Below are 17241 nucleotides of genomic sequence, written 5' to 3' on the forward strand. Positions count from 1 at the left end.
TAGGGAATGGATATAGGGAATACTATTGGAGCTCATGTGCTAAATCTTGTGCTAAATCACTAAGACATATTATTTTATAATATTTTTAAGGAACCTCTTAGCATAGTGTTGGACTTGCTCTTAGAGCATCTCCAAGAGACTCTTCATTTAAGCTCCTAACTTGAGATTTGAGGAGGGAGAGGAAAAATGTTGCTCCAAAAGACTCTTAAATGGCTCTTAAATCACTAAGAGCCTCTTGTTTCTCTCTCCTCTCTCCTCAAAGTTAAGAGCCACCACATGGCTCCTAACTTATTTTTTCACAATAAAAAAATATTTCCCTCCAATTCACCTTCATCTTTCCCTCTCTTTTTGTTATAGTGGAGCCCAATATATGAATAAAATATGAAATAGAGAAGAGATGTAAAAGGAGTTTACACTCTTAACTTTGTCCTAAAAAACTAAGAGCCACATTTTTTATATTATATTTAGGAGCCAACAAAGAGGCTCTTGGAGATGCTGAAATTATATTGAGGCAGCATATATATATATAGGGATAGGATCAAATAAAAACTTTTTTAAGTTACAAACTTACAAACTTTTTTTTATTCTCCTATTGTGTTAATCCTTAGTTATATAAAGTATCCATGTTGAAAATTTTTCAAAAAGCATCACAATTTTTAAAAATAACGCATAAATAAATCGCGTTTTCAACACATTTATAACTGGGGTTCAACATCGGGTGTTGAACACTAATTATCATTGTGTTGAATATATCTAAAAATATGTTTAAACTATACCTCTAGGGTTTGGGTAGGGTCTAGAAACATAAATATTAGTTATATAACATGTTTACCTTAGTTCTTACATTTAAAAATTGGTTTATGTACTTCTCCACCACTATTTTAGTCAATGTTCAACAAAAAATGTGGAAAAAATGTTGAACTCAAGTTATATATGCGTTGAACAAAAAAAGTTTGTAAGTTTGTAAGTTTGTACCAGAACCCTCCCCTATATATATATATATATATATATATATAATTTATTAAAAAAAACTTTGGACCGGGTTACAAACTTTGGACCGGGTTACAGCTCACCCCAAAAAGGACTGGTTCCGCCCCTTTAGATAAATAAGTAACAACAGATGCAACGGCATATCAAGTATCGAGTATGATTTCAAAGATATTTAATTCTGTAAATTAAAATATGTTATTTTAGAAAAATAAAAGTTTAAACAAAATTTGGGATAGTTCTTGACTCGATTTCACACATATATGAATCCAGTGCATATATGTGTTGCATAGAAAAAGGTGAGTTCAACTTTGTGGTGCCAGAGAAGTAGAATACGCAAAAGGATGCATGAACCAAACGGTATGCTAGAAAGTCATGTTAGTGACAGAACCCAATCTGCTGCTAGCGTCTAACATCGCCTCAACTCTACTCTGAGTCCACACATGTGTTGGTGTGTCTGCACGAGTTTGTGTAATATCTCATTCCCGGTTAGACTTGCTCATATTTATTGCATTGCGGTCAGTCTCAGCTGTCATGATAGTGGAAGTAGCTATATATCTAGATATATAATTGAACAAGGAGAAGATCCTCATAGAATCTTCAACATGTTGTTAAGTTGGACTACATATCATATAAAATTTGCTGGACATCTGATATATATTTTTTTTGATTTATTCTATTTGATTTTATATTAAAAAATAAAATAATAATAAATGATGTGAAATGATGATCAAGAGATTGATTAATGAAATTTGTATATATTTTTCTTTCCTTTCATTTCTTTACCCTTTTTTGCATTACTCTCACATATTTAAGACGCATATTAAACATAGTTTTGTAATCTAGTTTTAAAATTTTTCCTTTTATATAAATTTAAATATTAATCTTTTTTTTAAAATCAATTAAATGTTAAACTTTCATTTAGAAGAAAAAAATTCAAAATAATTTATCATATTATATTTTATAGAAATATATAAATTTGTGTCGAATCCTCTTTTAATTTTATTTTTAATATGTGACATAAATTTTGAGCAAAAATTTGGTAGGATTGGAAAACTCTGAATTGTGCAAACTGCAAAGATAACAAAGAAAAACGAAACCTAGTAGGAAGACGTCATTTTCTAATATAAGTAGGTGTATGTGTATAAATAGTCAAAATGATGTGAATTAATCAAGGTATAAATGTGGTAGATGAGTGAAACGTTAATGTACATGGACTTCCTTGCTTGATGTTAGTTTCTGAGTCATGAGCCCACTTGGGTTTCACATTAAACAAAATTAATCCCCTCGACCATGCTCTTTTCAGTTTTCACTATCTATGGTTTGGATGAACTTATTTTACTTATTAAAGATAATAATAATATTATTCAATATGAAAATTGTAATTTCAAGTTATAATACATTCAAAAACACTCCCCCTCCTCTCTAACTTCCCATTTTAATTTCTGACATTGATATAAATCATCATCAAGATGAAAAGTTGATTATATTTATCAATTTTATTATAAAAGGACTAATAAAATGAATTATACTTTTAAACGTAACTAAATTATATTGATGATATGATGCATCCTATGCTTTAGATATTTCAATGTCCAAATATGTATATTCTAAATTTTGAAAAGAAAAATATCCTTTTTGAAAACCGTTAAGAAGTTAAGAGTGGAGCATAATTATATAAGTGATTAAGTTCATTGCGCGGATACATCATATCAATAAAAAAAAAAAAGGGTTCACTAAATAGTAATGAGAATTGAATAGTTCCTTTAAACATTTTTGTGAAATTAAAGAATGTATTAATATAAAACTTATATATTTACTCCACAAATATAGATAAATAATTAGTATTGTATGAATGATCCTCATTTCTCGCAACTAAAACTATCTTGAAATAAAATACTCCCTCCGTTTCAAATCACATGTCCACTTTCAAAAAATTATACTCCTTCCGTTTCAAATTACATGTCCACTTTAAAAAAATCACATAGTTTAAGAAAAGTGGATTGTGAGAAAAAAGATGTGTTTTAAATCATTAATTGAACATAATATGTGGTGTATGGTTGATCTTGGAAATATAAATTAGTAATACTAGTTTATAACCCATGCCAAGCACGGGATTATATAAATTTTTTAAGTTTATAACTTACTGAAAATATAATATTTTTGATATAGTTATTTAAATTATTATTGTTGAGATACAAAACTTATTATGCATTAACATATTAATATTTAATTATGTTTAAGTTTTATTTTTCAAAATAAATATTCTCAGGATACATGTTATTATATGAATTTTTTAAAAAATGGTACGTTTTATTTTATTAAAATCATTATGTTTTTTTTGATTCTATATAGATGGAAAAAAAATTCTAACACCAGCGCATATAAATTGACTGAGAGTGTATTCAATTTTTAATACAACTTAATTTTTTATTTCATAATTGTTTTAGACGTCTAATAAATATTATTAAGTGTAACACTAATTGAAGTTCTTGTAAATTTAATATTCATGAATATTTGTCAAAGTAATATAAAACTATAAGAGAGATTATAAATTGAATGAATTTAAAATTAATTTATTTATTAATTTTTTTGACAAAGTTTTGTAAACATCTTTTTATGACTATAATCAGAGAATTCACATTAATTTTATTATCGTTGAAATTTGCGTTTGTCATAGTAGTGCTACCACCCCTTTCCGTTATTATAATAATATAATAATATTGTGAAGAGTTGAACAACGTTAAATTACATGATAAAAACCAATTTTTAATAGTTCCGTATTTGGTACTGATGTTCTTCCACTGAAGTAAAATTTCGCATATTAATAAAAAGTATATATATGGATAATATCGATTTGGTTATTAATATCAATATAAACCTTTATTTATTTGAATGCTGAAATATGATAGGAGTTTTACAGAGTTGTTTCATAAATTAAATTATTTGAGTTCAAAGAAATATAAATAAATAATTTTATTGGTTGTATAATTGTTGCATTACAAAATCCTAACAACATTAAAAGTCTTTTTTTAATAGCATAACATTGAAGTCTTTAATTATTAAATCCTAATCAATATCAAAGTCTAATAATTATAAAATCCTAACCAATATTAAAGTCTTTATTTATAAAATCAAAATATATATGAAAGTCTTTTCATAATAATATAATAAAATTATAAAATCCTAACTAATACGATATTTTTTTTCATAATAGTTTAATGATTTTATTAAGTAAAAAGTTTATATTGATTATAAAATCCTAATAACTATAGAAGTCGTCTTTAATTATAATATCTTAAAATATTATAAATTCTTGACCAATATAAGTTTGCTAATGATAATATAATACTTTTAATAATAATAATAATAATAATAATATGATATAAGATGACCAAATTTTGGTACTTTTGGTACCGATGTTCCACTGAAACATGCTTTCGCTTATTAATTAGAGGTATTGATGTGAAGGAGAGTTGATTTTGGAAATATAAATTTACATTGAAAGTTGAAGTGGACAAATATTTTGAAACAAATATTTTTTTCTAAAGTGGACATGTATTTTGAAACGGAGGGAGTATAGTTTAAGAAAAGTGGATTTTGAGAAAAAAGAGGTGTAATAAGTCATTAATTGAACTTAATGTGTGGTGTATGGTTGATCTTGGAAATATAAATTTGAAATATGTGAAGGAGAGTTGATTTTGGAAATATAACTTTACATTGAAAGTTGAAATGGAAATGTATTTTGAAACAAATTTTTTTTTCTAAAGTGGACATGTATTTTGAAACGGAGGGAGTATTTTCTATAACGAATTAATAGCTATGGTACTTAGAGTAATTATATTTTGACATAATGACATTCCAAATAAATCAAGCTATTTGCATATATTAACTTGTACTCCCTCTGTCCCATTTAATTGTATACGTTTCTTTTCAACTACTCGACACGCATTTCAATGCTCTTATAAAACATAGTTCCGTAACTTATTTTTGAGATTTTCTTTTTCTGAATAAAAATATAACGTCCAAACTTTAATTCAGAAAAAGAAAATTTTAAAAAATAATTATACAACCACACTTTACAGGAGCATTAAAGTCCGTGCCGCGTCCCCGTCCCCCAATGTATACTACTCAGGGGGACGGAGGGAGTAATAGAAATATACAAGAGCACTTTCCAAAACATATTTTTGTCTATATTTTCCATTACAGTACGTGTCCTTGCACGGTTGCATGAGGAGTTATAGCAAACACCACGCACGTAAAATTATACTTTCAAAAAGGGAAAAAAGATCGTATTCTGCCTCTTCAGTTCCATAAAAGGAAATTGCAGATAAAAGAGCTCAGCCATGAAACTAGAAATGCTGAAGTGGACCGAGTGTGAGACTATGCTGCAAATAATCGTTAGACCTTGTAGTTCCATTAGTATCTTCATAACATTCGTGAATAGGATAATTTAACGGACTGAGAAAGCTTGGACTGCCTATGGACAAATTAGCTCTCAGACTGGCGGGCAGGTGATGATTATGTGAACCTTCGTAGGTTGTGATCACAATTGACGGATCTTCAAATGACCTTTCCACATGTTTCTTCACCGGACATTTTTGTGTTGTGCACCGATAGTATCCCCTGCAAATGCCGAATTTCGGGTAAATACATTTAGATAGCATACATGTGAAATCATAAAGTTCAAGAAACAATGGTCAAGATATATAAAAATTCAATGTCAATCCGAGTGATATGTATAATTGAGCCCGTTTAGTAAATTTAAATAATTTTATATTATAAGTGAGTTATAAGTTATTAAAAATGTAAATAAAAATAAATGAATGATAATATTGACTCTTTTCATATAAAATATTTATTTAAAAAAACCTCCTACTAATCATTGGTTCCAAGTAAGTTTTTGTCTTCATATTTTAATTCTTCTAATTTTATGTCAGTTTCTATCTTTTTTAGCTTAATTTTAAATTTTTGATTTATTACATAAGCATATATATATATATATATATATAGGGGAGGGTTCTGGTACAAACTTACAAACTTACAAACTTTTTTTGTTCAACACATATATAACTTGAGTTCAACATTTTTTTAACATATTTTGTTGAACATCGATTAAAATAGTGGTGGAGAAGTACGTAAACCAATTTTTAAATGTAAGAACTAAGGTAAACATGTTATATAACTAATATTTATGTTTATAGACCCTACCCAAACCCCAGAAGTATAGTTTAGACATCTTTTTAGATATATTCAACACAATGATAATTAGTGTTCAACACCCGATGTTGAACCCCAGGTACAAATGTGTTGAAAACGCGATTTATTTATGCGTTATTTTTAAAAATTGTGATGTTTTTTGAAGAATTTTCAACATAGATACTTTATATAACTAAGGATTAACACGATGGGAGAATAAAAAAAAGTTTGTAAGTTTGTAACTTAAAAAAGTTTTTATTTGATCATATATATATATATATATATATATATATATATATATATATATATATATATATATATTCCTATATAGGGGATAGTTCTGGTACAAACTTACAAACTTACAAACTTTTTTTGTTCAACACATATATAACTTGAGTTCAACATTTTTTTAACATATTTTGTTGAACATCGATTAAAATAGTGGTGGAGAAGTACATAAACCAATTTTTCAAGGTAAGAACTAAGGTAAACATGTTATATAATTAATATTTATGTTTCTAGACCCTACCCAAACCCTAGAGGTATAGTTTAAACATTTTTTTAGATATATTCAACACAATGATAATTAGTGTTCAACACCCGATGTTGAACCCCAGTTATAAATGTGTTGAAAACGCGATTTATTTATGCGTTATTTTAAAAAACTGTGATGTTTTTTGAAAAATTTTCAACATGGATACTTTATATAACTAAGGATTAACACAATGGGAGAATAAAAAAAAGTTTGTAAGTTTGTAACTTAAAAAAGTTTTTATTTGATCCTATTCCTATATATATATATATTGTAACATATATTAAGTTAAAATCATCAAATGATTTTAAAATATGGTTCTAAAGCCCGGACAAGAAGGTTCTTGACATCCATTTTGTGTCATCTTAGCACTCAAATTATTATATTATATATTTAAAGACTTGCCTCGAAAGTCTTGTGCATGAACGAAACTCTTGCTTCCTCTTGATCTAAAGTCTCTCCAATGGTCAATAATAAGAATATGTGGATCCAACTATCATGTATGTTAAAGAATCCTAAGACTGAACAATGACTGGATCAATCAACCTGGCCAGAAACTATTAATGTAGTGTTTACCATGTTTTCCACGATCTACCCGTTTTGATTCATTAGTTTCAGGAACCTAAGAAATATATCTCATCTACTGATAATAAGAAAACCATCTACTGATAATAAGAAAACAGTAAAAGACCTTGGATAAGGGCTGCTCTTTAAAGCCTTCTGCCCATATTTTCTCCATCTATATCCATCTTCAAGATGATCAGTCTCACTCTTAGTCATGAAAGCAAATCTTGGCGCGCTCTCCTTTTCCTCTGCCTTCAGCTTTTGCTTGCTGCTAAATTTTCATCCGAATCAACCAATGTCTTATAGAGCTTATATATCTTAGCCCAGAGACCTTGATGAAGAACAAGGTTTTATGTAGAAATAAGTTGTGAACTTACATTTTCTTTGAGCTGTCACCTCCATCTCCTCCTTCCAGTTTCGATTGCTTGTACTTTTTGCTATTGTCAGCAGATTCTTCTTCATTACCAGCCTCGTTCGAAGAAGGTATTACCAGGGAGTTCTCTCTTGGATGAATGGTAAGATCAGAATTATAAGTTGATGTCAAACTAAAAGCTTTAGCAGATCCATACAAGGAAGTATCGGAATAGTTTATGTATTGAGAAGGATAATGAAGTGGTGCAATGGAGAAAGAGTCATTAGATGTAAACAACAATCTCTGAAATGAATCATTGTAGTAGAGCTCTCTTGCATCTTCACCAGACATTAAGAAGTATTATGTGAAGAGTGAGAGAAGATCAAGTTTGAGAGAGAAATTTCTTGTGAAGCATATGCATAAGTTCTGAAATAAGAGCTCTCTTGCTTTTTCACTTGAGCTTACTTGTATATATAAACCATGGTCAAGCACCTCAGTATTCAGCAAAGTCTTGTTATCTGTCGCTGACATCATACAGGAGATATCAGAGATGACATCAGTAATAGTATTTGCAATTTCAGTTTGCCTTCCAGCATCAAGTCATATAAGCTTTTAAGTGGTTTTATTTTAAACCTAAACAACGAAAGCAACTTCTTTTAGATTAATTAAGATGGTGAGAATTAAGACTTGGTCATGTTAGATTGTTGGTGACAAAACTTTTGGACTTGGAACATGGAAATGTTAGATAGAAATCATCTATCTCTTGAGACCACTATCGGGACCTTATGATTGTCTGTACCAAAATTTCTGTCCAAAAGAGCACCATGTTGAAACGCATACATCTTCTTGGGTTGAACTTTGAATGCTTCTAGAAATAGGTTATTTAAGATTATTTCAAGTAAATAGGCTTGGCCCGATCAATCTGGGAAAGTTTGATGCTGTATTCAATAATACAAACTACAAAGAGCGACTCAATTTGTATCCAGCATGTAGCAAATCTATTATCATACAGTATGGCAGAGGTTTAGCACATATAACATTATTATCATCATAATCTGGATAAATGTAAAAATACAATCCTAAAATTGAGGAGTGTTTAGAACAATGGCCACGATGTAGTTTCTATATATCTCAACATTGTCATCACCATTGTAGCTGATATACGAATGGAAATATGAAGCTACTACAAGATGACAATGGCTTTAAAAAAATAGCTTAAAGATGACTATATCACAAGAATCACGCTAAGATATGACACTAATTTAGGCAACATAACTATCAAGATGTTTGTCACAATAAACACAATAATAGATCATTCAATAACCAAAGTTAAATATGAAATTACATTTAATAATACAGACTAAATAGCAAACCCGCATGTGCAGTAAAATGCAGTTAAATTTTGAACGCCGCCAAGCCAAGCACATGATCATACGAATGACACAATGGATAAGTAAATGAAAAAATGATCTCAGCTAATCATCATCTTCAAGAACACTACGGCGCCTCTGGATCTGATATAGAATAAAAATACAAAAGTGGGAACCGTCAAAATCATGCAGCGAAGAAGCAGGACACATAATTGAAGTTCTCTAATAACTCATTAGTGGCTTACAGTGACTTTGGTCTGCTTCGCAGTCTGGGTATTAATTTGTTCCAGCAACGATATAAGCCTTTCTTCAGAAACCTAGAATTTTTAGTCATGATTAGCACTTCTAATTTAATTTGGTATTTACCACCTGCTACATATATATGCAAAACATAACAAGCATACTTTCTCAACTATTTGACCCATTTGAGCAGCTCTCAGTATAACATCTTCAACTCCTCTGGCCTTTTCAGGCTTCACCAATGCAATTCGAGCAACTACATACCAAGCACAAGACGTTTTAAAAAAAAATCTTACAAACAGTATCAAATAAAAATAAAAGCTTTTTTTACTAATCAAGTTTTATAAGTAATAGGTTTAAGCTACCTGTGTAAAAAAAATGAGAAATGAGAAAAGACAAAGAAGAGAAGTTGACGCCCAATTTGCGAAGTCTTTTCCAAGATCATGTTCACTTCAAGTTTCAATGTTGATTTATTTATGAAATTTTATCTGAATTATCTGTTTAACAATAGATTATGACGTATTTCTAAATCTGGCCTCCTGTCTGCAATTTTTATAAATTTCAAGTCAAAGTAACATCGGTGAAAGCACTCAGTTTCATACCGTGTTTATTATAATGCTTACAAGATAATTACTGATTCCTTCAAGTTAAAACAGCAGACAAGCATTACTCAAGAGAATTCTACGATAAACGTGCAGTCATAATGGGTTCGGCTATTATTTCACAGAAAAGCAATATTTGCAGCTTCTGTAGAATGTCACGGCATCGCGGATATATATTTAGACAGTAGAAACCTTCTCCAAGTATGCAAACTAATCAAATTACACAGAAAGACTACATCACTATATGTAGTAGCATTCGAATCCTATCTGTCCTTAAAAGATGGAAAAGCTTCAATTAGCATAAACCAATCAGAGAAATTAGAGATTTCCTCGTATATTTTATGAGTTTCAGCGAGAATTCAAGAAAGCAAGGTAGAAATTCAGTCTCATATAATCCCAGACCATCCTCTAGCAGTAGAATTCGATATTATGCATAACTACAAACCCAAAGCAACTTATAAAATTATCTATTCTTGCACCAACTTGATTGTCTTTAACTACATGGAACTATTAGACCTCAGTACTTGACAGTAGATACTAATGTATACAATACTGAATTAATGTGTTCAGATCTTCAGTATTAACATCTAAGAAAGCAAGTCCTAACTGGGAAGTGCAGACATTAAGAAAAAGTTCGATTGTTGAACGAAAGCAATGAAACTAATTTTACGATAAATCACGTATATATTAAATCACTATCTTCGATAGTCAACAGGAATTTAAAGATGTAATAACATACTTCTTTCACGTGCTTCAGATGAAACAATCTGACTAAGCATCATTTGTCGCCGTTCATCTGCCTCCCTACATCAGTTGCTTGGATAATTTAAATCAATAAAAATAAATAAAAAAGGCAAAATGCCAAAAACACAATATAGTGTTGCAAACACCGCATACACAAATGCTGCACCTAGATTTAATTCACAACAAAACAAAGTAAAACCTTTTAGCTTCCTCCTGGGCATTCTGCTGTTCAGGGTTTGGCTGATTTGCCTATAAACCAACCAATTAAATTACAGTGTAAGATATTAATCCAACTACAAACCCACAGCACTATAATTTAAAAACTAAATACATAAGCAAAGTAATATAAATGTAAGGAACATTGACATACAGCGCCTCCTCTTTGCGCCATTAGCTCCTGCATTCTTCTTTGCCTGATAGCTTCCAACTCCGGGTCAGCCTGAAATTCATTACATAACAAAAAATAACAAAAATCACACGCAAACCCCTCAAATCCGTTTTAGTAAGCTATCGAATTTAAATTGATACAATACGCATCAAATGTTACATACTTACATTTACAGAATCCTATAACAAAAAAGTTATTTATATATTTTTTTGAATTCAAAATGATTTCTTAGTGAAGAAAATCACTAAGGAACTATGCTAAGACAGAGGAGTTGAAGATGCTAAGGAACTTAGCTCTCAGTGAGACAGAAAAATTTCAGGACAAAGGTGAGTCCCATGTAAAGAAAATCATGTGCTAAGGAACTATTTACATACATGTCACATTTTGTCTTGCACTAAGCCGGGAGTCTTCACGGAAACCGCCTCCATACTCTTTCAGAATAGAGGCATGGTCTGCATACATTTTACCCGCCCCCAACCCTGCTCTAAGCAGGACACAATGGGTACATTTGGTTTGGTTTATGACAAAAAAGTTACCAATTCCCTAATCAGAGATTATAAAACGAAGCTCTTGATTCCTGACAGGATCTCGAAAACTCGAAAACGGCTAATCGCAAGCATTACTAAAGTCGTTTCAACTATGTTCATTAAAATAAGTCGATAATCATGACAAGTGCAGCTAATAATTCAAATTTCAATCGATTCAAGAGAAAGAGGTATCAAATCAGTGAGGACACAGGTTCACTATAAAGCAGTAGAGATATAGAATTGTGTATATATAGATAGAGCCAAAGAGGAGAAGAGAGTTACCATTGAATTGAGATGAGTCAGGCGCAGTTGAGTAGCTTTCTCTTTAAAAAAAGGCAAATACGTGTTGTTATGCTTACCAGCGTTCTGGTTACGCTTATGTTGCCCCCATTTCGGTTCAGTATTAAGATTTAAGGAGGACTCCGGTTTTCTTTTTTTTTTTTTTTTTGGGTTTTTTTTTTCACAAGACGTTTTTAGACTCTTCCGCGCACTTTTAAACACAATTGAAGTTGAAGTGTCTGGCCAAAAAAATTATTTATAGATTTTGAAATGATTTATAGTATTTTAATTTTTCCAAATGATTTTGAAAATTTATTTGTGCATTTTTTTTTTGAGAAATTATCAATTATAGTTCCTCCGGCCGAGAATGAAACAGCGACAAGTTAGAAAATTGTGGGTCTATTATAAAGCAAATGGGTCAATGGAATAAACTTTACACATACGACTAGGGGTGAGCAAAACCGAACCGAACCGTATAAATTCGGTCCGGTTCGGTTCCAAAATTTTCACGATTTCGGTCTGTTCGGTTCTTCGGTCCGGACCGAATTAAATTTCGGTTCGGTCCGGTTCTCTCAAAAAAATTTCGGTTCTGGACCGAATAGACCGAACTTTTTATATTCATATATTACATATAATATATGTTAATAATAGATATTGTCTAATATGCATATGCTCTTCGTATTCTCTTCATTTCACAGACGACTATATCTGGAGTTCTTATGTGTGTGAGAAACTAATATCTGGTTTGTCTTCAAGGCATGGATTAGCGACAATGAATTTTAGTCGTGTGTTTGTGTTTACAAAACTTAAATGATGTCCTGGGAGTTCACTTTCTTTTTGAGAATGTATGGGTGCAAGCTTGGAGACTGATGCCGGTGAATACATGGCTGCGTATCATTAAACCAGCAACTCTTTATGTTTCTGAACTTGCCTTTTCAATTTGTTTTCAAAAAAATTTCGGTTCTAACATCAAGAACCGAACCGAACCGAATTATTTCGGTTCGGTTCCGGTTCGGTCCATAAGTTAATTTCGGTCCGGTTCGGCCCAGAAAAAAGTTCTAATTCGGTTCTCGGTTCTTTCGGTTCGGTCCGGTTCTGGACCGAACCGACCGAATGCTCAGCCCTACATACGACCAACAAGAAGTTCAAGTTGTACCCTCTAAATCATTAGCTCTGTTATAATCTCAATTCTCCGCTTTAATTACCGCAGTAAACATTGACCCGGTTCAAGCTAGAGCTTTGAGGTTAAATCAGAGGTTTGAAGTGATTCAGAGGTTTGACCACTCGGATCCGCTAATATAAGTGTTTGGTAGTTAGCAGGTTGAAATAGAAGTTTGGACCCAAAAAACTGATTTTGAAAAAGCTATTTTGAGGAGTTTTTTGGGTTAGAGGTTTCGGTTTGTGTCAGAAAAAGCTAATCAATCAGCTATTTACCAAACAATTTTACGAGAAACAACTAATTTGATCTGCTAGTCAAGACAGTTATTTCAATCTGTTAGTCAAAATATATAATTCAATCCGCTAACCGCTAATCTCAGACAGACCTTAATATATCAACATTTCGAATTATAAACTACTAGTTCAATAAATATAATGAATTATAAAATATGTTACGATAATCTGCTGATAATCTTCTTGGTCGTCATTTATCTATATAAGTTTGAAAGTTCCACAAAATTATCTTGAAGTGTTAGTAGTTCTGTCTTATGACAGGATTCTTGAAATGTTTGTATTACTAGATCCACACTGTGTCTAATCACACAATACAGTTAGTTACTCAGACAGCGTCACAGCGATCTATTATTGCATCCACATTGACATTTGACAATGTCATGAGACCACTTCGCCAGTACTACATCTGTCTACCTCATCATCATAAACACACACACACACTCACACACTCAACTCTCTTCACTTGTGAATCACTGACAAACCCACCTCAAACCTTAAAACCATAGCCCTCACTCTCTCCATTAAATCATTAAACACTCTCACCAAAATGGGCTACACAATGGGTCTCAATCTCCTCCTCCTAGTAGCCATGGTGGCCACCAACATTCTCTCTCTCTACCATCTTTCCTCCACTCTCCAATCCAAGCCCCCTCTCCCTCCCCCTGTCCCTGACCACCTCCTCCACCAGCTCACCACCATACGCGCCACCATCAACCACCTCACGCGCCTCCACCCCCCACCCTCTTCCACCCCTAAACAGCCCTCCACCATCCCATCTGATCTCCTGCTCTACACTCACATCTCCACCATTGCTTCTGCTTGCCATAACTACCCTGATCTTCTCCATAAGTACATGAATTATACTCCCCTGAAGAGCTGTCCTCTGGACTCTGATGTGGCGGAATCACTCATGCTGCGCGGATGCCACCCTCTGCCGCGGCGGAGATGCTTTGTTAAGACGGTGAGTAAGATACCCAACTCACTTCCTGTCAGCCCTTTTGGTGGTTTACAAGATAATGCTGTTTTGTGGAATGTGTATAAGTGTAAGAGCTTTGGTTGTTTAAGTCCTTTTTTAGGGTTTGATATGAAAAGAGAGAAAGATCAGTTGATGGGTTATAAGACAGATCTAGATCTGCCTATTCAACAGTTGTTACAAGTTGCTAAGAGTCATGGAGTTGTGTTGAGATTAGGGTTGGATATTGGTGGTGGGACAGGGACTTTTGCTGCTCATATGAAGCTACATAATGTGACTATTGTGACCACTACTATGAATTTAGGTGCGCCTTATAATGAGGCGGTGGCATTGAGAGGATTGGTGCCGCTTCATGTGCCTTTGCAGCAGAGATTGCCTGTGTTTGATGGGGTGTTGGATCTTGTGAGGTGTGGGCATGCGGTGAATAGGTGGATCCCGGTGGCCGCGATGGAGTTCTTGTTGTTTGATGTGGATAGAGTGTTGAGAGGGGGCGGGTTTCTTTGGTTGGATCATTTTTTTAGTAAAGCGGCGGATCTTGAGAAGGTTTTTACGCCGTTGATTGGGAAGTTGGGGTACAAGAAAGTGAAGTGGGCTGTTGGGAATAAGATGGATTCTAGTGGTGTGAAGAATGGGGAGGTTTATTTGACTGCTCTTCTGCAGAAGCCAGTTTCGAAATGAGGATTTGCTTGAGGTAATCTGATTTTTGTTATCTTCTTGCTTAGACTCGTTTGTTTTAGCTTATCATTACCTACTAGACTTATTTGAATTGAATTACAGTACCAGTTTGAGATTTGAAATGGTTGATATGTTCTTTATAGGTGACTGTTGAGATTTAGTTAATTAGTTACTAATAAGATAGATGAAGCTAAATGGTCGGTTGACTTGCATCAAATTTTGGTCTGCATCATTGATATACGTACAAAATACGAATGGAATGTCACAAATTTTAAAGGCAATGTCGGTGTACGTCATAATTGAATCATCTGAGATCATGGTTTTTCATTGTTGGCATGTAATGACACAATTAATGTCCTTGGTAAAACAACAATATTAAAGACTCATAAACTGATTATAAATGATATCTGAAGGTTCTTGTCTGGACTCCCCTCCTTTTCTTCAGTGGGAGTGGGCAAAGACTTCCATAAAAGTAACTTCCAATCTTATTTACAGCAGTTGATCATTGAAATTTTGAAAAAAATTCTGTATTACAGCTTCCTCTATAAATAACATCATAAATTACCAATTTCTTCAACTATTAGGCTTCAATTTCTCGTGCACCCACATAAACTACCAATGTGACTAACAAGTAAGAATGTGTCCCATAAGACCATCTCCGGCAGGCTCTTTAAACAACCTCTCAACTTCAAATTTGAAGCTGTGTAGAAATATTGCTCCAATAGTCTTAAAAATTTAAGAGTCTTGTCTCTCTTTCAAAATATATCTAGGTGCTCTTAACTTATTATTCATGAATATAATAATCACTTCTCCCACTTCTATTCACTTCCTTCCAATTCTATCTCCAACTTCTCTCTCAAATAATAATAAAATATATATATAGAGCAAGTATAAAGAGTAGTGTTGGACTTGTCATGTTATTCAATGTATTAAGTTACTAGGAGCCACTAAAATATGATTTTATTATTTTTTAGAAAATGATTTAAGAGCTTGTTGGAGATGCTCTAAGCACTCCCCCATGTAGCTAGTGAAGTAAAGAATATAAGTTCTAACAAGATAGTTGATGAAGATTTTGAAAGCCTCATAGGATTAGCGTGTGTTACAAAGTTAGCACTCTGTTTTCCAGTGTTGCATCATTTTTGTTTTCCTTATATATAATCAAGTTGAAAATTTAGAGTTATTGCATCTTTAAAAAGAATAAGAAAATTTAGATCTATATATTTGCCTGCATATATGAGAGTATAATTTGAGTTTTATGTATACTAGAGTTAGCAGTTTATGTATATCAAAATCTGACGATGTTTCACCACAGGCATACTGGTAACATACTTATTCTTATAGAAAATTGCATAAGCTGTTGTATATGATTGATATATATTAAAACTTTCCTTTTCAATTGTGGTCAGTCTTGCTAGGTGAATTTTGCATGTTTTTAAGTTTCTCAATGAGAAATCACATTCTCGAACTATACAGTAGTGCATTTATGTCTATATATACCCTTCTCCTCTGCCTATTGATTGACTGCTCTTCACACCTGAAGTTATTGCAGTCAAGTATGAGATCCGGTGTCTACATTTCAGAGTAGCATATGGAGTCTCCTTCCAGAATGGTGAATTTAAGTGTATCTACTATCTAAGCTTGAACTGGGTAAACGACTATTCAGCTGATTTCTCAAAGGTAATATGGGGACAGTAAAAATTACAAGGAAAACAACAGTCAGGCTGAAGATCTACACGCAGTGCCATTTGTTGTATTTTTTGTACTTTTAGATCATGTAATAGCAGTATAGATAAAACACCAATATGCAAAGTAGATTTTCAAAGTCATTATTAAGATTTACTATGATCACCCAGGTAGCTTACGGTTCATGCCAACAACTCTGGGTTTTACCACTAGACGAATCAAATATAACTATCTCCTACCCTCCGCCTTGTTACATGTTTAGAAGGATATGTAGTTATTAAACTCATATCATACACATAAAAGTGAAAGAAAGTGCTCCATTCAAAATATTTTGTGTTGATTTGCTGGCTCAGTGAAACTTATCATTTTTTCGTGTTTCTGTCCAGCTGTGTTAGCTCCAAGCCATGTGAAATTTTTTATGGACCTGTCAATCTGTCATTGAGAATTTTAAGCAATGTGGTCAAGTTTTAACATTCTGCCAAATTTTCTCTTTGTTTTGCTTTTTTTGTGAAATTGTGATCTTGAGGACCACCTTCCTTTTTTGGGAAATTATGAATGGTATGCTTGGTGACAAAACTTGCTACACCAGGACCACCTTCCTTGTTCTGACATAACGAAATTTGATGGCTGTTATCACACTACCGGTGACAATCCTGGTTACCCCGATACAAAAC

General features: G+C 32.5%; 3 protein-coding genes across 6 annotated transcripts; 1 reads left to right on the forward strand and 2 right to left on the reverse strand.

The window, feature by feature from the left end:
- Nucleotides 1-5055: 5055 nt before the first annotated feature.
- Nucleotides 5056-8722, reverse strand: LOC108212631 (WRKY transcription factor 71-like). Of its 2 annotated transcripts, none has more exons than XM_064085829.1 (3): nt 7660-8722; nt 7410-7553; nt 5056-5613 (listed from the first exon to the last, which is right to left on the reverse strand). In XM_064085829.1, the coding sequence occupies exons 1-3, from the start codon at nt 7983-7985 to the stop codon at nt 5340-5342; spliced, it is 744 nt and encodes a 247-aa protein (XP_063941899.1). In that variant the 5' UTR covers nt 7986-8722; the 3' UTR covers nt 5056-5339. The 2 variants fall into 2 exon arrangements, with proteins under 2 accessions (XP_063941899.1, XP_063941900.1); XM_064085830.1 differs by having other exon boundaries at nt 5057-5613; nt 7410-7550.
- Nucleotides 8723-8864: 142 nt separating this feature from the next.
- Nucleotides 8865-11929, reverse strand: LOC108212641 (uncharacterized). The gene is made up of 7 exons (XM_017384367.2): nt 11788-11929; nt 10961-11029; nt 10790-10839; nt 10586-10650; nt 9409-9500; nt 9250-9321; nt 8865-9148 (listed from the first exon to the last, which is right to left on the reverse strand). The coding sequence occupies exons 1-7, from the start codon at nt 11788-11790 to the stop codon at nt 9110-9112; spliced, it is 390 nt and encodes a 129-aa protein (XP_017239856.1). The 5' UTR covers nt 11791-11929; the 3' UTR covers nt 8865-9109.
- A 1664-nt stretch (nt 11930-13593) lies between these two features.
- On the forward strand, nt 13594-16946 carry LOC108205360 (probable methyltransferase At1g29790). Of its 3 annotated transcripts, none has more exons than XM_064085831.1 (2): nt 13594-14900; nt 16465-16946. In XM_064085831.1, exon 1 carries the CDS (start codon nt 13784-13786, stop codon nt 14885-14887), a length of 1104 nt encoding a protein of 367 aa, XP_063941901.1. In that variant the 5' UTR covers nt 13594-13783; the 3' UTR covers nt 14888-14900; nt 16465-16946. The 3 variants fall into 3 exon arrangements, with proteins under 3 accessions (XP_063941901.1, XP_017230787.1, XP_017230788.1); XM_017375298.2 differs by having other exon boundaries at nt 13597-14900; nt 16425-16946; XM_017375299.2 differs by having other exon boundaries at nt 13597-14900; nt 16434-16946.
- The last annotated feature ends 295 nt before the right edge of the window (nt 16947-17241 follow it).

Source organism: Daucus carota, chromosome 1 (assembly GCF_001625215.2).
Source record: "Daucus carota subsp. sativus chromosome 1, DH1 v3.0, whole genome shotgun sequence".
NCBI lineage: Eukaryota > Viridiplantae > Streptophyta > Magnoliopsida > Apiales > Apiaceae > Daucus > Daucus carota.